Source organism: Rutilus rutilus (assembly GCF_951802725.1).
Source record: "Rutilus rutilus genome assembly, chromosome: 5".
Taxonomy (NCBI): domain Eukaryota; kingdom Metazoa; phylum Chordata; class Actinopteri; order Cypriniformes; family Leuciscidae; genus Rutilus; species Rutilus rutilus.
In genome coordinates this window covers 1,680,223-1,703,164 of record NC_140213.1, presented here as the reverse complement: position 1 = coordinate 1,703,164, position 22,942 = coordinate 1,680,223, and the positions used below count along the sequence as shown (strand labels likewise).

Sequence of the window (22,942 nt, the reverse complement as noted above, 5' to 3'; positions counted from 1 at the left end):
GACTCCCATTGTATTTTTTCCCCATACTATGGAAGTCAATGGGATCCATATCAACTGTTTGGTCACAAACATTCTTCTAAATATCTTCTTTTGTGTTCAGCAGAGGAAAGAAACTCACACAGGTTTGGAATAACACGAGGGAGAGTAAATGATGACAGATTTTTAAGTTTTGGGTGAAATATCCCTTTAATTCATGATGGACTGTTACGATAATTACGATAGGACACTTACGAATTAAAGGCTGAGAACTCATTTCAAGCGTTCAAAATGCACAAGTTTAATGTGTAAAGATTTACGGGGTGATCTCAGACTCACAAAGTCTCAGAAGTTTAAGAGTTTGTCTAGACCCGGCATTATAAAACCACCAACATGTGTTACAGATGCAGGCGTCAGTGATGGAGAACTACAGGACTTGATCTGGTAAATCCCTCAGATGAGTGTGTGAAGGACAGATGCTGATGGTCAAGCACACATCCAGAGCTTCAGGGTGTGGTGGAGCTTCACACACTTACACAAAGACCTGGCCCTTCAAAACAACTCTCTCTCACTGTGGGGTTTCAGAGGACCTTAAAACCTTAAAACACAAAATCTGAAGGCCTGGATTCAATAAAGCAAACCACCAACAAGTGAGTTATGAAACCTGGCACAAATAAAAGTAACACGATTATTATGATTTCGCTGGACTGAATGTAACTTACTTACATGTTGACTCCTTTCAAAAACGTTTCATTCATTGTTTCCCTCTCTCCATTGCACAGGCTATATAAACCGAGCCGGATTTTCTCCCAAATAATCCCCAGCATGCTTCTGATTCTGAAAGACATTTTTAATGAACTTACCATCCCAGCGAGGAGAAGTTGGACAGGACAAAGCTCCGTTACTCCGTTACTCCCGCTGTGTGAACACAGAGCTCTAGCAGGAGATCCAGGGAGACTCGAGACGAACTTTACTCTCTGTCATTCCTGTGTTCCGGGGTGAAGAGCGCCTGAGGGCGACGGCTGAGATCACGGAGGAGAAGATTCGTCAATCGCGTTTTCGTGAGATGGTTTTCCTCCAGGAAAGCGAAACCACTCCTACATCATTCCTGCGCTCGCTCCCGTCTGATGACGTCACTGCGACCGCTCGCCACCGGAGCACAAACACCACACACTTATTATTCAGACAGAGATGAACAGTTATATTGAGCTACTATTTGGGTTGAAAAATAGTAAAGCAAAACACTATGTGAAGCTATGCTGTTTACATGATCTCATACTGTTCTTTTATTCTGTTTATATTATTTTCTTTCTTTTTTTCTTTCCTTTTACTTGCATTGTTATTTTATAAATTACACTGTGTATTTTCTTTTCCTAGTTGGGTTACACTTTATTTTACGGTGTCATTACAAATCCAACAAGTAGCCTATATTATGTTACACAGCAAAAACAATGAAAACTTCATAACACCGTCGTGTGACGTTCGGTTACACTTTATTTTAAGGTGTCATTGTTACAGTGTAATTATATATTTAAGTATTGGGTAATAATAATCAACTACATGTACTTACTATAGGGTTAGGGTAGGACAGGGTTTGGTTGAGTGTTAGTTGTATGTAATTATGCATAATTTACTGTTATTACTATGGTAAGTACATGTAACATATGTAACAGGGACACTGTAAAATAAAAAGTTACCCCTAGTTGTTGTAGTCTATATTTATCTGATTTTTTTTTTTTTTTTTTTACACTATATGTTGGATTATTGTCATGTTTATTATGTGTATATGACTGGCATTCAATAAAATAAAATAAAAATAAGCTACTGGAGAACACACATGTTACAGTACAGTAGGCCTGTCTACTCATATGTAATTATAATAATAAGAGTCAAAGTAGTTATGATTGCTTACTATTTCATATTTACTATATGTGGGTGTGATATAGGCCTAGTAATGTGTGTGTGCGTGTGTGCGTGTGTGTGTGTGTGTGTGTGTGTGTGCGTGTGTGTGTGTGCGTGTGTGTGTGTGTGTGTGTGTGTGTGTGTGTGTGTGTGTGTGTGTGTGTGTGTGTGTGTGTGTGTGTGTGTGTGTGTGTGTGTGTGTGTGTGTCAAATAAATCTGGCTCCAAAATATTGTAACTTTATAACCTAAATGACTAGTGTTTTGTATAAATCCAAGAGCAAGAAGGCTATAGAACTTATAAAATTAGGTCACACTTTACTTTAAGGTGTCCGTGTTACAGTGTAATTATACATTTAGGAACTGTGAGAAATAATAATTAACTACATGTACTTACTAAGTCAGGGTTATGATTAGGGTTTAGGGTTAGGTGCATGTAATTATTAATAATTTACTGTTATTACTATAGTAACTACATGTAACAAGGACACTAAAATAAAGTGTTACCTACAAATATTATTAAATATATGTAAAGTGGAATCTTTAACAATTTTTTATTTATTTTTTATAATCTGGCACCTTTATTTATCTTTGCATAACTGAACATGTTTAAACATCAGATGTTCCCCTGTGGAGAGTCACACACACATCTCATCCTGAACTATACCATACATCACAGAGGTTTCCAAACACCACATTGCACTGCCATTGCATTAAAGGTACGTTTATGTTGCCCTGGCTGATATTATTATTCAGAGACTTTCTCTTTCACTTCTATACAACTTTTAGTATATATTATTAATAAAATGTCCCAATCACACCGCTGGTTTTACTGAAGACTAAAGTCGGCCTTGCATCACCTCTCAGTACCACACGGGGCCGCAGACTGAACTCCACACTTCATGACTGTGAATCAAATAAAACATGTTAGAGAAAAAAATGGCTTTATATTTCCATTTTAAAGTATTAATTAAAGTATTTTAGTTTATTTGATTTTCCGTTTTAAATTATTAATTAAAGTATTTTAGTTTATTTGTTTAAAATTCAACGAAAGTACGTTTATGTAGCCTATTAAACATAATTATTTAATTACATATACGTTATAAATTACGATAGAGCGTCTAAATTCATACACATAAATCCCAGAGGGACTACGCGACATTATATAACATAAGCTACAATATTTATAAGACGACTTTGTATTACTTTTATTTTGGGGGGAAACTGTGTGACATCACATCCGGTTACCAGTTGTTGACAAAGCGCTGCATCACTGACTGACTTCTGTGAAGAGTTCGCAATAAAACTGGTGAGATATTAGATATTAATCCTGTCGTGTCGTGTTAAATGTCACCGTGATGCGAAGTTTATGTATTGTGTCTCTGATCAATAAGTGATCGATGTTGATCTGCTGTCATGAGAGGTTCATTAACATCAATAATTAGCATAACTTACTTACCCAGTTGGTTAGTCACAGTACATGAAGCTAATTATTTTGTATTACAAAAAGTTTTCTAAAATGTTATGTTTACATATGTAAAGGCGTCATTGTTATCAAATTAAATAAGCACAAATAATTTAGCATACATGATTTCCAGACCAGAGATCTGAAGCTTGGATAAAGGTGCTTTTGCTTTTGATAAAACATTAGAGTTTTAATGTGGATTTTACAGAGGAGGTTTGGGATTTCTCTTTATATCACTACATATTTCTAGGAATAAAATTGCGTATAAATCAGGTGAGCAAGACTTCAGAATACAGATCGGAATAAAACTGTAAAGTTTGGTGTGTGTTTAGCGTGATTTTACTAAAACTCACCGCTTTTAAAGGTTTAAGAAAAATACAGTAAAAACAGTGAAAATATTATTCCAGTGTAAATCATCTGTTTTCTATGTGAATATACAGTAAAGTGTGATTTATTCCTGTAAATGTTCAGCATCATTACTCCAGTCTTCAGTGAAATCACTCTAATATGATGATCAAGAAACATTTATGATTATTATCAGTGTTGAAGTTATTTACATTTTTATTTCAGGATTCTATGTTGAATAGAAAGTTAAAAGAACAGCATTTATCTGAAATAAATCTTCTGTAACATTAAACACTACCGTTCAAAAGTTTGGGGTCAGTAAGAATATTTGTTCTATTTTTGGGGGAAATACATAAAACAAATCAATACTTGTATTCGTCAAGGATGCGTGTAATTGATCAGAGGTTACAGTGAAGACATTTATAATGTTGATAAAGATTTGAGAGCGAGAGGTACTGATCTGTTGTTTGTGGCTCTTGTGAAGGATATGGAGGGTTCCTCATGGCATCTCTCGCTGAAACTCCGGGACAAACCCAAGGCCATGTTCCAGTTCCCAGACGCCGAGCCTGGAGACGTTCATCCCGGAGGATACCAGGTGTCGACGCTCAAACAACTGATCTCAGCGCAGTTATCCGACTCGCTGCCCGAGCCCGAGCTCATCGGTCAGTGCTGGCTCCGTCTACATTCACACACATCAGCCGTTCATAACCAGAGCGATGGTTCAGCAGGCTAATGAAGCTTCAGTCAGATTTAAATAATCCCATCAGGAAGATTGTAAACTCCTGAATCCGACTATTTCCTCAGCTGGATTCAGAAACCCTGGCAGCGCCTTGATGCTTATGTTTATGAATGAACTGGTCAGTGGATGCGATTTAATGTCAAGGTTATTATTATTATCGATAACTAAAAATATTAAAAATATTTATATTAGTTGAAATAAAATCTAAATATTAGTTAAAAAAATGTAAAAGTAAAAATAGAAATGTTGCCTTTGCAATAAACTTTAATAAATGTATGTTGAAGCACTAAAATTATTAACTGGTAATAAATAAATAAAATGAACTCAAATAGATTAAACCTAAAATGGAATATTAAAAATATATATAATGAAATGATGAAAAAAATAAACTAAAATTAAAATAGAAAACTAAAAAAAAAATAAAAGCTTATTCAAAATATTAATAATGGGGTTTTTATGATTTTTTTTTAAATGTTGCCTTTGCAATAAACTGAAATAAATTTGTTGAAGCACTAAAATTATTAACTGGTAATAAAAAAAAAAAAAAGAACTAAAATAGATTAAACCTAAATAGGAATATATATATATATATATATATATATATATAATGAAATGACAAAAAATTTAACTAAAATTAAAATAGAAAACTAAAAGACTTAAAATTAAAAAATAAAAGCTTAAACAAATAAAAAATCTAAATGTTAATGGACTGTGCCTCTGCTTCCCTTGAGATTTTCCTTTGGGTTTTTATTTCATATTCATTAATATTCATAATCGAGCTAAACATCCTAGTATCATCACGTTGGCCTGGCTCTATGACACAGCTGAAGAAGCGATCAGAAGCAGCTCTGGTGTAAAACTGTGCTGACTTTGAAAAGCTCTGGGTCAGAAAGAGCTGAACTGTACAGCGGCGTCCAGAAACCAACCAGGTCCATAAAGAAGTATTACGGAAACAAAGTGCTTTGAATGAACAGTTCCACTCAAATCAATACAAATATGTATTTCCCTTACTTCCCTCTTTAGCTGTGTTTCCATCACCCTGTTTTTATGCATATTTTGAAGTATCGCATCAGAAACGAGTGATGGAAACCCAGCTATTGTAGCCACTGAAACTATTTCAACATAATGAAATATAGTTATTTTTAAGTGTCCTCAGAGTCATTTTTATTTGTCTATTTTTTTACACTTTTTTTTTTCCCATCACATCACTAACACATTGTGTTGCTAAATGTGTGTGTACCATGAAGCTTTTATTAGGCTACTAAGTTTGTGCTTGTGAAACCACAAATTCACAACCTCCAGATGCGTCAAGATCACACTTCATCTATCTTCATCTTCATCTATATACACACAGCAAAAACTCCCGTGTTAAATTAACTCTCCTGGGAATTTATTTTAGACCACACTCAAAAGTGTTAAAATAAGAGTACATTAAAAAGTCAAGGGCCCATCTAAAGCAAACACCGATCAGTGTATTTAACTGTGTATTCACATGTGTGTTGTGCGTTCCCGCTACTGTGTTTTGCAGACTTCGTGCACTGTGGCTGTGTGCTCAAGGATGACCTCACGCTAGACTCCTACGGGATCAAGTCTGGATCCACACTGCACATCATCAAGAAGACGTGGCCGGAGCCGGAGGTCAAGCCTGGTGCGTGAGGGTCTGAACCCGGGTGAGGATTACAGTATCTGTGAGGTGGATCAGTGCTGATGTTTCTCATGTTCCTCCTCACACAGAGCCGGTGAACAGATCTGCTGCGGCTCGAGAGTTCAGGATGCTTCAGGCCGGCCTGATCTCCAACTCAGCGTACAGAGAAGCGGTCGGTACACACTACAACACCCCAGCCTGTTCACTCAGCATTTGAGTTAAAGGGATAGTTCACCCAAAAATGAAAATTAGCCCATGATTTGCTCTCCCTCAAGCCATTCTAGGTGTATATGACATTCTTCTTTCAGACGAACACAATCAGAGTTATTAAAAAAATGTCCTGGCTACTCCAAGCTTTATAATGGCAGTGAATGGCCGTTTCTGTTTTAAGTGCATCTATCCATCATAAAAGTGCATCTGTCCATCATAAAAGTGCATCTATCCATCATAAAAGTGCATCTATCCAACATAAAAGTGCATCTGTCATCATAAAAGTGCATCTGTCCATCATAAAAGTGCATCTGTCCATCATAAAAGTGCATCTATCCATCATAAAAGTGCATCTGTCCATCATAAAAGTGCATCTATCCATCATAAAAGTGCATCTATCCAACATAAAAGTGCATCTGTCCATCATAAAAGTGCATCTGTCCATCATAAAAGTGCATCTATCCATCATAAAAGTGCATCTATCCAACATAAAAGTGCATCTGTCATCATAAAAGTGCATCTATCCATGATAAAAGTGTTCCTCACAACTCTAAATTCTCACACTGCAATCTTCAAAACAGACAATAAGCGTTTTTTTTTTCATGAAATTAATGTATAATATATATATGTTTTATAATATATATATATATATATATATATATATATATAATTAAATAATTATTTATTTTATATAGCACCTTAAATTGCATTCTCAAAGAGCTTTACAACACATGCAACCACAACAATATAAATTAAAACACAAAGTAGAAACCAAAAAAAGATGTAACACTGAATAAATAAACAACAAAATAAGTCAATTAAAAGCAATCCTGAAATAAAAACATATAATGGTACATGCACTTTTACAAGCTGATTGTACTAGAATGTGTGTTGGCAGTGCCTGTACACAACCATCATATAATGATAAAAATCCATCCAGTGTTTTGTTTTTATCTCCTTATATGCTTTCCCCGTCTCAAATCAAGCCGTTCGATTTTGTGACGTCACACGGTCAGACGCCCCTCCCACGATTGTTGATTGACAGCAGCGTTTCAACACAGACCCGCCCTGAGCGAGCTGTCATCATAGTCCGCCGTTGTTGATACGCTGGAGCAGAATGGCGTCTCAGTGAGTGTGGTGTTCTCGGGTGTAATAAGGAACACAGCATCATTTTGATGTTCCTAAATCCGAACCGCTGAAGACGCAGTGGCTGAGTGTGTTTTCGAAGGGAATATTCCCCACGATCAACGTCAATGCTCTCATGTTTACGCGAATCATTTCACACACCAGACTGCTTTATAAACGAGGGTCAGTGTAAAGCTGGACATAAACATACATTACAACAAATTCTTAGGTGTCCTTCCACTACTGCTAGAAACATTCCTGCCGTGACCTCATGTGAGTGCTTCAGTCCTGACAGCTGTGCCTAACACTGCAGAGATAACGTTACGCATCACGGACAAGCCTACATTTACCGAAAAATGGTTTTTCATGACCATTAGCTGTAACATCAATCTGTCAATGCACTAACGTATACATCAGTAAACACATAGCGTTCGTATCTCACTACTCTACCCTGCCAGTACACACAAAGATAGATCAAAGTGACTTTACGTTAACCAACCATTCAGAAACGTCCTGTTTTCAGACTCTGGTTCAAATTGAGACGGTTGCACAGACGTGTCCTCAGAGACTCCCGCTGCCATTCTCCAAAATATACCCTCAACTGTTGTCAAGGCAACACTCCACGTGTGTGTCAAACGCCCACAGAACAGAGGGGCGGGGTCAGCAGAGCTCATTAGCATTTAAAGACACATGCACTTAAACGGCGTGCTGAAAACAGAGCTGTTTTTGACCAGGTAAAATTAGTGTTTTCTTACAATACTAATGAGAATTTTTAATTAAGTATATTACAAACTTTTAACTTAGACCCTAAAGAATCATATATTAACTTAAAAAATGGCATTATATGACCCCTTTAATGTTTTCAAATAATACAGTGTTTAAAAGCAAAGGTATTCCTGTTTTGAGGGACAAATACAAAGAACATTGTATTTTGTAACTATAGATATATATAAAAATAAATATAGATGGCTGTGTATTATCTAGTTGCTTATTACAGTATTTTTCGGACATAATTACTTGTATTAGGCTTTTCATCTGGATATATTTAGACATGATCAAGGACGACTTCAACATGGCTGATTTGTGACAATTTTTTAAAAGCCTTTTCTAATCATGTCTACAATTGTTTTTGTTCATATATCAGGTGTGTGTGCGTTCACACACTGCCACTAATGTTTAGTACTATTCCAGTGAAGTGAAACATAAAAAAATTAACTTTTTCACCTTAATAATGCATTAAAACACGCTCTCTTGTGTTTTCAGGTGTATAAGATGCTGGCTAATAAAGAGTCGCTGGAGCAGATCATCGCGGCCTCGCCTGGACTCAGTTCAGATCCTGTGGCTTTAGGTTTGTGGGCTTTGAAACGCATTAACGCTCATGGACGGAGAACCATGCGACTCTCATCAGCTCCTTCATTTTGCAGGTGTGCTCCAGGATAAAGATCTGTTCGTTCAGTTCACAGACCCAAACCTGCTGGACACGTGAGTTTCCTCCACACACACAGGGCTCTATCACACACACACACAGGGCTCTATCACACACACACAGGGTCCTATCACACACACACAGGGCTCTATCACACACACACAGGGCCCTGTCACACACACACAGGGCCCTATCACACACACACAGGGCCCTATCACACACACACAGGGCCCTATCACACACACACAGGGCCCTATCACACACACACAGGGCTCTATCACACACACACAGGGCCCTATCACACACACACAGGGCCCTATCACACACACACAGGGCCCTATCACACACACACACAGGGCCCTATCACACACACACAGGGCCCTATCACACACACACAGGGCCCAAATGTATGACTTTTGGAAGTGCAAATTGATTGCCATATGCAGTTTTAATAAAGTTGAATTAACGTAACCTTCTGTCATTTTTACTCTTCTAAGTGTACACTTGCAGGTGTTTTGGTTCTAATTTACTGTTAGGCCCATTACATAATAATAAGGATAAACAATATTTAAAAAGTATAGGCTATAATTATCTAACATCTGACTAATTAAAAATTAACCTCAAAACATCACATGCTAAATGGGGGATATCTAGCATAAAAAATGTATTGTCAGAATGTCGTCTCTCAGTTGCTGAATTTCCCGCAGACGCTGCCACAACGTAAGTGTGTTTGCTCAGCCCGATCTCATGAAAGTGAGAATACCACGAATTGTATTTGTAGTGCATATGATACGCACTTTATGGCGTGTAATAGGCACACACTCTGCACCCCTAATCCTAACCAAGGGGTTTACAGTGCGTAGCATATGCACGCAAAAAAAAACATTTTTGGCATATAAATGGCACGAGAAATAAAATTCGTGGTATAGATACGCACTTTCATGAGATCGTGTTTCATAATCTGCTACTGGGCCGGCCCTCTGCCAAATTTTAAAACCCAGTGTGGCCCTTGAGCCAAAAAGTTTGCCCACCCCTGCTTTAGACCATGAGCTGAGATCGTTAAAATAGGGCTTTAGGAGTCACACGCTTCAGTGAACATGATCTCACCTGCCTGTGTGTGTGTGTGTGTGTGTGTGTGTGTGTGTGTGGGCTCCAGGTTGATCCGCTCTCACCCGGCTTTGGTGAACGCCATCGTCCTGGTCCTGCACTCGGTGACCAGCAGCATCTCCAGCCAGTCCGGCTCGTCACGAAACACATCGGCCAGTTCCTACAGCGAAATGCCAGGTGAGCATCAACTATAGATGAACCACCGTCTGGTGATATGATGATATTCACAGCGTCTGCTCATTGTGTGTGTGTGTGTGTGTGTGTGTGTGTGTGTGTGTGTGTGACAGGAGGTTTCCTGTTCGAGGGCATGTCAGATGACGATGAGGATTTCCAGCCTGTAGGTTTTGTCTACAGTCAGATTGTTATTATTTTATTTATCATAATTATGATTTATATTATATTAAGGAGAATTTTAAATTGTATCATAGTAAGGACATTTTTATTTCTTTTAATATTATAGTGAGGAGAATTTATATTATTATTATTATTATAGTGCATTAAGGAGAATTTTAAATATTATAGTAAGGCCATTTGTATTACTAGTAAAATTATAGAACGGATCATTTTTATTATTATTACAGTAATCATGTTGTATTTTGATGTACATTATATTGTATAATGAGAATAAGTCTGTGCATGTTGTGTAAAGCATGGAAACCGAGCCAGACACCAGAGACCGTTTGCAGCGGCGAGACCGACGACTCTGGGTCCCAGTGGAGCAACCGGACCTCGTCCCATCACTCAGAGCGAGCTAGCATCAGCGCTAGCGTTAGCCAGCACCCCTGAGGCCAGCGCTCCGGTCAGACACACACACACACTCTCAAACACACACACACACACACACACACACACACACTATTGCTCACTCTCCTCTGTGCTGTAGGACACGTCCTCTGGTGGGCCGTCAGACACACACACACACACACACACACTAATGCTCACTCTCCTCTGTGCTGTAGGACACGTCCTCTGGTGGGCCGTCAGACACACACACACACACACAAGTCAAGTCAAGTCAAGATTTATTTATATAGCACCATTTATACAGACGAGCTGACCAATGTGCTTTACAAAGCAATAAAATATCACACAACAGACAGAACAATAAAAATTAAAAGACAAGTTACAAGTTATTAAAAGCAATTGAATAAAAGTGTGTTTTCAAGCGTGACTTGAAAACTGACAAGTCAGATGCAGAACGAACATGATTAGGCAAGCTATTCCATAGTGTCGGGCCCGCAATGGCAAAGGCACGATAACCTCTGTGTTTTAACCTGTAACGTGGAATAGATAAAAGTTTCTGTGTACCTGACCTAAGATCTCTGGAAGGATTGTAGTGCTCTAGGAGCTCAGATAGATAGAGGGGAGCTAGATTATTTAGGCATTTATACACAAATAAAAGAATTTTAAAATCAACCCTAAAACGAACCGGCAACCAATGAAGGGATGCTAAGATCGGAGTAATATGTTCACGTTTGCGAATGCCTTTTAAAAGTCTCGCTGCTGCATTTTGGACTATTTGAAGACGTGTTAGAGTTGTTGAATTTATTCCATAGTATAAAGAATTACAGTAGTCCAGTCGAGATGACAGGAATGCATGTATCACCCATTCAAAAGCTTGGGGACATAGAAAAGGCTTAACTTTAGTCAGCATACGTAGATGGAAAAAACAAGAACTGACTACAGAATTCATTTGCTTATCCAGTTTCAAAAAACTATCTAATGAAACACCAAGGTTTTTCACACAGGTATTTACTGGCAAAGTAAGTGTATATGCTTCAGGGAGGTGGTTTAAACCACTTTTAGAAGGACCAAAGAGTATAAGTTCCGTTTTATTTTCATTTAATTTTAGGAAATTTGCAGACATCCACTTCTTTATTTCGTCTAGGCACGCCAACAGGTGCTCGAATGAATTTTTTCCTGCCCGTTTAATAGGGACATAAATCTGAATGTCATCTGCATAGCAGTGAAACGACACATCATATTTTTTTAATATGGATCCCAGAGGGAGCATATATAGAGAAAAGAGCGTAGGGGCCAGGATTGAGCCCTGAGGGACCCCCCATCGAAGGTGAGCAACAGAGGACATAGAGGAGCCAAAGCGGACAGAGAATCTTCGATCGGTTAAATATGAACTAAACCAATTTAATACTGTTCCTTTCAGCCCCACCTCATATTCGAGTCTCGACAAAAGAATATCATGGTCCACCATATCAAAGGCAGAGCTAAGATCTAAGAGCATTAAAATTATAGAATCTCCAGCATCTGTTGTCAGATAGATGTCATTAAAAACCTTCAGTAGTGCTGATTCGGTACTGTGGAGTGCTCGAAAGCCGGATTGAAACTTCTCATAAATAGAATGTAAATTTAAATAAGAATGTAGTTGATTTGATACAACTTTTTCTAGAATTTTTGAAATGAAAGGCAAATTAGAGATAGGCCTATAGTTATTCAGAACAGCAGGATCAAGATCTGGTTTCTTGATTGATGGAAGTACTAAGGCATTTTTGAGATCAGCTGGAAAGATCCCTAAACTAAGTGATTTATTAACAATGGTGAGTAAGCTTGGTCCTAATGTGTCAAAAAGTTGTATTAAACTACGGGGTGGAATAATGTCTAATGAACAAATTGTAGGCCTAAGATGGGTAATAATTTCTTGTAGATGTGAAATAGAAATAGGATCAAACTCATGACAGACTGAGGAGCATGGAGGTAGCATAAACTGAGTGTTTTCAGTGTCATAATTGTTCTGACTTTCATCAGTACCTGGCCTTTGATTTTCGATCTTATTAGAAAAAAATCTAAGAAAATCATCACCATTTAGGTGGGAAGGTACCGGATATGCTTTAATAGGTGGATTTAAAGCAGAGTTTATAGTAGAAAAAAGTAACTTTGGTTTTTGTCTATATTTTTCAGTTATTTGTGAAAAATACTGACATTTTGCCTTCTTAACTGCATTTTGAAAATTAGATAAGGCATCTCTCAGTACTTCGTAATACACCTGAAGTCTATGCTTTCTCCATCTTCGTTCAGCCTGTCTACATAGCCGTCTAAAACTATGTACAGTCTCGTTCAACCACGGCTCAGTTTTTTTCTTTAAGCGTTTAGGTTTAAGTGGAGCAACAGAATCTAAGACACTTATACAAGTAGAGTTAAAGCGGTTAAAATGTTCATCTAAATCAATATTAGGAAGAGAGCTGTCTAAAGATTCACTATCACAGATGTTTTTATACATCTGAGAAAAGTTAGATATGGCAATTGAATTTAGTGTCCGAGACCAATGTACTGGCTTATGCATTGGAGTTGACTCAAGGACCAAAGGTATAGAAAAAATTATTGGCTTATGATCAGAAAAATTAAGTTCACTCATTGTTATGTCAGAAACAGATAGTCCGTGCGTTAAAATCAAATCCAATGTGTGGCCCTGTACATGAGAAGGGCCATCTACCCATTGAGAAAGTTCAAATGATTCCATCAGATTTACGAATTCCTTTGACAGAGAATCAGTACCACAGCAAATGTGAATATTAAAATCACCAAGGATTAAGAGTCTATCATATTGTGTTACAAGTTCGCTTAAAAGTTCAGCAAATTCACTGATAAAATCTGTTGTGGATTTCGGAGGGCGATATATAAGTGCCACCACAACCGCATTTTCAACAGTTAATCTAAATAGCTGTAATTCAAAGCTTTTTAATGCATTGGTGGACAGTGACTGGCAAGAAAGTTTGTTTTTAAAAACAGAAACTAATCCTCCACCCCGTCCCGTAGTCCGAGGGGAGTTTAAAAATAGATAGTCCTGAGGTAACAGTTCAGTCAATGGCGCCAGATCTCCAGGTTTCAGCCATGTCTCAGTTACTAATAACATGTCCAAATCATTTGAGACAACAAAGTCATTTAAAATAAAAGTCTTATTTACCAGTGATCGGGCATTTATCAGTGCCATCCTGGATAAAACCTGCTCTGAGCTCCGTTGTGGCTGATGATGAAGTTGTCGAAGATTGTTAGAGTTCACACTTCTGCGTCGTATCCTTGGCGAAACATCAGCGGAAGGTCGACAGCCTCCAATCACCCACGCAGAATGAATCCTCCAGTGCACTCGCTCAGGTGAACACAACGAAACAGAAACTGACCACGTAGGATGAATCATCCGGTACATTCGCTCTGGTGAACGCCACGAGACACGCCAGCCACGTTCCATCGGAAGCAACAGACGTCCATCGGCTGCCCACTGGAGCATAAGCTGAAATTTCAGCCTTACTGCAACTCCTCCTCGCTTCCCACGTCTCCGGCGATTTCGGCGTTTCCTCGGTAGAGCACAGGGAAAACGGCACAGGAAGGCAGGTATAGTCGCCAAACATTTGGTTGAATGATAATCAAATCCTCCAAATCCATTTTTTGATAACTGTTCGGTTGAATATCGAATGTCCAAAAGTTGAAAGCGGTCATAAACCAGTAGGGAGGAACAGTGGCGAATAAAAGTAGGAAATATATATATAAAGACAAACAAAACACTAAGCAGACGGCATGCCTCACACACTGGCGCCATCTTGAATCTGTAGTCTCACACATTCACACTCTAATGCTCACTCTCCTCTGTGCTGTAGGACACGTCCTCTGGCGCTCCGGTCAGCAACAGTCTCCTCTCTCAGGCTCTTCAACAAGCCTTACAGGCCTCTGGCATGAGCTCGCTCCAGGTGAGCTGCAGAACAACACACTACTGGGGACGCATTTCACTTTTATATATACAGGGTTCCCACGGGTCCTTAAAATCCTTGAAAGTTTGAAAATCTGAAAAAAATAATTATTCAAGGCCCTGGAAAGTTGTTGAAAGTAAACACAGAGACAGTAGTGAACACACACACAGAGACAGTAGTGAACACACACACAGAGACAGTAGTGAACACACACAGAGACAGTAGTGAACAGAGACAGTAGTGAACAGAGACAGTAGTGAACAGAGACAGTAGTGAACAGAGACAGTAGTGAACAGAGACAGTAGTGAACACACACAGATACAGTAGTGAACACACACAGATACAGTAGTGAACACACACAGAGACAGTAGTGAACACAGATACAGTAGTGAACACACAGATACAGTAGTGAACACACACACACAGAGACAGTAGTGAACACACACAGATACAGTAGTGAACACACACACAGAGACAGTAGTGAACACACACACAGAGACAGTAGTGAACACACACACAGAGACAGTAGTGAACACACACACAGAGACAGTAGTGAACACACACAGAGACAGTAGTGAACACACACACAGAGACAGTAGTGAACACACACACAGAGACAGTAGTGAACACACACACAGAGACAGTAGTGAACGAACACACACACAGAGACAGTAGTGAACGAACACACACACAGAGACAGTAGTGAACACACACACACACACAGAGACAGTAGTGAACACACACAGAGACAGAAGTGAACACACACAGAGACAGTAGTGAACACACACAGAGACAGTAGTAAACACACAGAGACAGTAGTAAACACACACAGAGACAGTAGTGAACACACACAGAGACAGTAGTGAACACACACAGAGACAGTAGTGAACACACACACAGAGACAGTAGTGAACACACACACAGAGACAGTAGTGAACACACACACAGAGACAGTAGTGAACGAACACACACACAGAGACAGTAGTGAACGAACACACACACAGAGACAGTAGTGAACACACACACACACACACAGAGACAGTAGTGAACACACACAGAGACAGAAGTGAACACACACAGAGACAGTAGTGAACACACACAGAGACAGTAGTAAACACACAGAGACAGTAGTAAACACACACAGAGACAGTAGTGAACACACACACAGAGACAGTAGTGAACACACACACAGAGACAGTAGTGAACACACACACACAGAGACAGTAGTGAACACACACACAGAGACAGTAGTGAACACACACAGACAAAGACAGTAGTGAACACACACAGAGACAGTAGTGAACACACACAGAGACAGTAGTAAACACACAGAGACAGTAGTGAACACACAGAGACAGTAGATACAGTAGTGATCACACACAGAGACAGTAGTGAACACACACAGACAAAGACAGTAGTGAACACACACAGAGACAGTAGTGAACACACACAGAGACAGTAGTAAACACACAGAGACAGTAGTGAACACACAGAGACAGTAGTGAACACACACAGAGACAGTAGTGAACACACACACAGAGACAGTAGTGAACGAACACACAGAGACAGTAGTGAACACACACAGAGACAGTAGTGAACACACACACAGAGACAGTAGTGAACGAACACACACACAGAGACAGTAGTGAACACACACACAGAGACAGTAGTGAACACACACACAGACAGTAGTGAACACACACAGAGACAGTAGATACAGTAGTGAACACACAGAGACAGTAGATACAGTAGTGATCACACACAGAGACAGTAGTGAACACACACAGAGACAGTAGTGAACACACACACAGAGACAGTAGTGAACACAGAGACAGTAGATACAGTAGTGAACACACACACAGAGACAGTAGTGAACAACACAGAGACAGTAGTGAACAGTAGTGAACACACACACACAGATACAGTAGTGAACACACACAGACACCGTAGTGAACACACACAGATACAGTAGTGAACAGTAGTGAACACACACAGACAGTAGTGAACACACACACAGAGACAGTAGTGAACACACACACACAGAGACAGTAGTGAACACACACAGAGACAGAGACAGTAGTGAACACACACAGAGACAGAGACAGTAGTGAACACACAGAGACAGTAGTGAACACACACACAGAGACAGTAGTGAACACACACACACACACACACAGAGACAATAGTGAACACACACACAGGGCCCTATCACACACACAGAGACAGTAGTGAACACACACAGAGACAGTAGTGAACACACACAGAGACAGAGACAGTAGTGAACACACACACAGAGACAGTAGTGAACACACACACACACACACAGAGACAGTAGTGAACACACACACACACACACACACACACACACACACACACAGAGAGACAGTAGTGAACACACACACACACACACACAGAGAGACAGTAGTGAACACACACAGAGACAGTAGTGAACACACACACACAGAGACGGTAGTGAACACACACAGAGACAGTAGTGAACACACACAGAGACAGTAGTGAACACACAGAGACAGTAGTGAACACACACAGAGACAGTAGTGAACACACAGAGACAGGAGTGAACACACAGAGACAGTAGTGAACACACACAGAGACAGTAGTGAACACACAGAGACAGTAGTGAACACACACAGAGACAGTAGTGAACACACACACAGATACAGTAGTGGACACACACACAGAGACAGTAGTGAACACACACACAGTAGTGAACACACACAGAGACAGTAGTGAACACACACACAGATACAGTAGTGAACACACACACACACACACACACACACACACACACACACACAGTAGTGAACAGTAGTGAACACACACACAGAGACAGTAGTGAACAGTAGTGAACACACACACAGAGACAGTAGTGAACAGTAGTGAACACACACAGAGACAGTAGTGAACACACACACACACACAGAGACAGTAGTGAACACACACACACACACACACACACAGAGACAGTAGTGAACACACACACACACAGAGACAGTAGTGAACACACACACACACACAGAAACAGTAGTGAACACACACACACACACACACACACACACACAGAGACAGTAGTGAACACACACACACACACACACACACACACACACACACACACACACACACACACACAGAGACAGTAGTGAACACACACAGAGACAGTAGTGAACACACACAGAGACAGTAGTGAACACACACACAGAGACAGTAGTGAACACACACAGAGACAGTAGTGAACAGTAGTGAACACACACAGAGACAGTAGTGAACACACACAGAGACAGTAGTGAACACACACAGAGACAGTAGTGAACACACACAGAGACAGTAGTGAACAGTAGTGAACACACACAGAGACAGTAGTGAACACACACAGAGACAGTAGTGAACACACACAGAGACAGGTCCTGGAAAGTGCTTGAATTTATTTTGAAGTTTTCTAGAAGTTTTCTGGAAAACATTCCATATTATTCCCTCCGGACCGCTAATGTGTTATTCCGCCAACACTTCGTGGCCTGTGCGCACTAGCTTGCTTGATCTACGTTAGTTATGCACATTTATGCATTACGTTAAGTGTTTCCCGTACTTTGTGTTGTACGTTGCCATGAAGTTCATGCGCTCGAAACTACTACAATCGTACCTCAACCTTTGCAGGGTTCCAGACTGCGACCATTTTTTGAGAAAGTGCGAGTTAAAATTTTATGTGGTCACATTTGTGCGAGTGCATGGTCATGTACTAATCAGTTAAATTCACGCATGCACAACAGAACGCCGTTGTATCAGCAGCTGCTGCAGTCCGTAACTTATGTTCAAAATCACTACGGTACGCCTATAATAAGTGTTTATATTCTGGCTATTGTATCCCGGGGTCGGCTCGGCTGCGGAGTTGCCCAGTGCCTGCGTGACTCGCCATAGACATTAACGGAGAGAAGTAGCTCCGGCTACAATGTTCTTCCGCAAGACACTTGCAGTTTATTTATTAACGAACGTACAGGAATTCAGGAATTACAAGCCAGCGCGCCGGCATACAGCCTCAGACACACCTGATGACGAGAGCACAGGTTTGAGTTCATTGAGTTCTCTTTCACGCTTGAATGGACAAAAACACACAGAAGTATGTCAAAATGTTCACTTTGTCGAGTATCCTTGTAAGCACAGTATTAAATTAGTTTAAAAAAATGTTAAATGAACGCAAAGAGTTGTGACAACATCAGATGCTTGTCAGATCCAGATCCGTATTATATGCATCAGATCTTAAAGCGACAGCAGCCTAATAAACCCGCTTCTGTGATGCATTAATGTAAAAAAATCAAATCAAAGAAAAAATCTGAGAAAATTACAGTGAAGACTGAGAGGTGTTTGATAACTTTATTCAATTTATGTATATTTCCTACCTAATAGATCACATATTTAAAATATACTTTATGTTGTTTCTACATTAATTTGGAGATTAAATGTGTAATTATTACAATATAAATTATATAAAAAACTTTAATGTTAAGTGTGATTAATCGTGAATAGGCTAGTTATTTGTTTTAATCGATTGACAGTACTAAATAAAATACAATCAAACATTAAAAAACATACGTTGTGTTTTTTTTATAGTTATTTTTAATGGTTTTCATTTAAAAGATTAAAACATTTTGCCAACATGAGGTCTTGTGTCACTGTCAGTCTTTTTACATCAGTGCAAAACTAGGGTACGCAGATTAGGGCAACTATTCATCAGCACTGATTAATTCCATGTTGTAAAAAAAAAACAATTTGGTGCGACCAAATCATGTGCTGGTGCGACCAACTGAGAAAGTTGGTAGCACCAGTGCAACCAGTGGAAAAGTTAGTCTGGAGCCCTGCTTTGTTGTTGGACACACCAAATGTGTATCCACAAGTCCTTACATTTTAGGGAATTGGACCTGGAAAGTCTTTGAAAGGTCCTTGGATTTGAAGTTAACCGAGGTGTGGGAACCCTGTATATATACAGTCAAACCAACATATCTCTCATTATCAGTTTATTCGCTATAGTTTAGAGAATGGTAATAAAATATGAGCAGAACTCAGTTGATATTTGACTAGTTTTGTCCGTCCTTCTGTTAGACTGTCTCACACATGAATTATGTTGAATATCTGTCAGCTGTTAAATTTAACTACACAATTAGATAATACCAGTTTAGCTCAACCAATCACCAAGCAATGCTTCATTTTGTTCAGTCTGTGTGTAAAAAGAGCATTAGCAATTAAAGAAAACACACTTCAGCAAAACATGATCAGCTCAAAGTGTCCCAATCATTTTTGGGCCCAGATTGTTATAAATGTCACTGGTAGTCTCTGTATGAAGAGCTTCTGGGTGTAATATGTCCCAGTTTACTTTATTCTGCTCTCCTCACTCACATTAATGAACTATAGTGTCCTGATCACACTAGTGAAAACTTAAAAAATTATAGCTGGTACCTGAATATATATACACTCACCTAAAGGATTATTAGGAACACCTGTTCAATTTCTCATTAATGCAATTATCTAATCAACCAATCACATGGCAGTTGCTTCAATGCATTTAGGGGTGTGGTCCTGGTCAAGACAATCTCCTGAACTCCAAACTGAATGTCAGAATGGGAAAGAAAGGTGATTTAAGCATATTTTGAGCGTGGCATGGTTGTTGGTGCCAGACGGGCCGGTCTGAGTATTTCACAATCTGCTCAGTTACTGGGATTTTCACGCACAACCATTTCTTGGGTTTACAAAGAATGGTGTGAAAAGGGAAAAACATCCAGTATGCGGCAGTCCTGTGGGCGAAAATGCCTTGTTGATGCTAGAGGTCAGAGGAGAATGGGCCGACTGATTCAAGCTGATAGAAGAGCAACTTTGACTGAAATAACCACTCGTTACAACCGAGGTATGCAGCAAAGCATTTGTGAAGCCACAACACGCACAACCTTGAGGCGGATGGGCTACAACAGCAGAAGACCCCACCGGGTACCACTCATCTCCACTACAAATAGGAAAAAGAGGCTACAATTTGCACGAGCTCACCAAAATTGGACAGTTGAAGACTGGAAAAATGTTGCCTGGTCTGATGAGTCTCGATTTCTGTTGAGACATTCAGATGGTGGAGTCAGAATTTGGCGTAAACAGGGTTCTGGCTTCATAAACAGAATGAGAACATGGATCCATCATGCCTTGTTACCACTGTGCAGGCTGGTGGTGGTGGTGTAATGGTGTGGGGGATGTTTTCTTGGCACACTTTAGGCCCCTTAGTGCCAATTGGGCATTGTTTAAATGCCACGGCCTACCTGAGCATTGTTTCTGACCATGTCTATCCCTTTATGACCACCATGTACCCATCCTCTGATGGCTACTTCCAGCAGGATAATGCACCATGTCACAAAGCTCGAATCATTTCAAATTGGTTTCTTGAACATGACAATGAGTTCACTGTACTAAAATGGCCCCCACAGTCACCAGATCTCAACCCAATAGAGCATCTTTGGGATGTGGTGGAACGGGAGCTTCGTGCCCTGGATGTGCATCCCACAAATCTCCATCAACTGCAAGATGCTATCCTATCAATATGGGCCAACATTTCTAAAGAATGCTTTCAGCACCTTGTTGAATCAATGCCACGTAGAATTAAGGCAGTTCTGAAGGCGAAAGGGGGTCAAACACAGTATTAGTATGGTGTTCCTAATAATCCTTTAGGTGAGTGTATATATATATATATTAGTCAACATTTGAAGTGGATCAAAAAAGTTCGTGTATAACTTTGATGAAAGGTTTTGATCCACTTCAAATGTTGACTACTGATGGTTAGAGCCATTTAGCTTGATAAATGCTGTAGAAGATAAGCATTTTGCAGTGGCTGCTGCTTACAGGTGTGTGTGTGTGTGTGTGTGTGTGTGTGTGTGTGTGTGTGTGTGTGTGTGTGTGTGTGTGTGTGTGTTGCAGGGCCGCTGGCAGACACAGATGCAGCAGCTCAGGGATATGGGTATCCAGGACGAGAGTCTGGCTCTGCGAGCGCTAACGGCCACCAACGGGGACCTGCAGTCGGCACTCGAGATCATCTTCTCTGGAGGACTGTGACCTGTGACCGGCCCAGTTTGTTTGTGCTTTTTTTATTACTTTTCACTGAAATAATAAAATAAAAAAGTTATGAAAAACTGTAGAATTGTATTTGAGTTTAAGTGAGACTGCATGAGTGAATGAGTGTTTTATCAGGCCTCTCTGGTAATGTCAGTATATGTCCACTAGGTGGCGCTGTGAGACAATCTAAGGGAATCCAGTGTTAAAAATATTAAACTCCTCCAAAAGTGCATACACACAAATCTGAACTACCAACTTAATATCAATCTTGATTTTGGATAATTAAAATTAATATAATATAGTATTACACTACTGACTACCAAAATTCTCATACTTAATAAGTAATATAATAAGGATATTATTAGTATGGAGAATGTTTTATCAGTAATATAACATTAAAATATTGTAGTATGGAGAAATAATTATTATTGCTGTACTTTTATACACACACACACACATACATACACACACACACACACATATATATATATATATATATAGTTACAATTGAAATTATTCACCCCCCCCCATTGCAAATCAGTTTTATTCAGTTTTATTAGCATAATTTACAGACGTTAAGCTGTTTGCAATGAACAAATCAAACAAAAGTAATTAAAATAGTTTAAACTTTTCATGAATTCTGCAGTTTCAAAATTATTCACCCCCTGAATAGAATCCCTCACACCAGCACAAATCTGCAAAAAAGGTGTTGTCTCGAGCCACCCGATGCGAGTAATCAAGGGCCTCATTAGTTGCACCAGGTGTGCTGGAGCTAGAACACACAAAATATCTGAACTGACGCGAGGTTTGTTGAGCGTCACATTTGACTGCAAGTTAGAAATATGGCTAAGTCAAAATAATTAAAGGGGTGGTATAATGCCCTTTTCACAAGATGTAATATCAGTCTCTGATGTCCCCACAGTGTGTGTGTGAAGTTTTAGTAAAAATACCCCACAGATATTTTTATATATCATGTTAAAATTGTCACTTTTTGAGGGTGAGCAAAAACGCACCGTTTTGTGTCTGTTCCTTTAAATGCAAATGAGCCGCTGCTCCCGGCACAGAGGGCGGAGCTTCAACTCTTTGTGTCCTTTTACCACACACACACACACACACACACACACACATGCACTGTGCACTGAACATTTCAAAAACTTTATGTTCAAACCGAAGTCAGAAAGATGGAGAGACTCGAGAAGAAGTGACAACATG

At 39.5% G+C, this 22,942-nt stretch overlaps 2 protein-coding genes across 2 annotated transcripts in view; one reads left to right on the top strand and one right to left on the bottom strand.

Moving 5' to 3' along the window:
* Nucleotides 1-1,102, bottom strand: part of cd276 (CD276 molecule) — a 190,299-nt gene extending 189,197 nt beyond the window's left edge. The window contains exon 1 of the mRNA XM_084409138.1: nucleotides 840-1,102. The gene's annotated coding sequence lies outside the window, so the exon portion shown is untranslated. The remainder of the gene's footprint in view (nucleotides 1-839) is intronic.
* A 1,989-nt stretch (nucleotides 1,103-3,091) lies between these two features.
* ubl7b (ubiquitin-like 7b (bone marrow stromal cell-derived)) lies at nucleotides 3,092-21,810 on the top strand. The gene is made up of 11 exons (XM_084409137.1): nucleotides 3,092-3,185; nucleotides 4,171-4,348; nucleotides 5,954-6,073; nucleotides 6,160-6,242; nucleotides 8,669-8,753; nucleotides 8,830-8,887; nucleotides 9,988-10,115; nucleotides 10,226-10,275; nucleotides 10,588-10,737; nucleotides 14,546-14,635; nucleotides 21,596-21,810. The coding sequence occupies exons 2-11, from the start codon at nucleotides 4,174-4,176 to the stop codon at nucleotides 21,728-21,730; spliced, it is 1,074 nt and encodes a 357-aa protein (XP_084265263.1). The 5' UTR covers nucleotides 3,092-3,185; nucleotides 4,171-4,173; the 3' UTR covers nucleotides 21,731-21,810.
* Nucleotides 21,811-22,942: the final 1,132 nt, after the last annotated feature.

Coding starts and splice junctions, on each gene's coding strand:
- ubl7b (XM_084409137.1), top strand. CDS start 4,174: ATGGAGGGTTCCTCATGGCATCTCTCGCTGAAACTCCGGGACAAACCC. Junction 4,349..5,953: donor GCCCGAGCCCGAGCTCATCG/GTCAGTGCTGGC, acceptor TGTGTTTTGCAG/ACTTCGTGCACTGTGGCTGT. Junction 10,738..14,545: donor CCCCTGAGGCCAGCGCTCCG/GTCAGACACACA, acceptor TCTGTGCTGTAG/GACACGTCCTCTGGCGCTCC.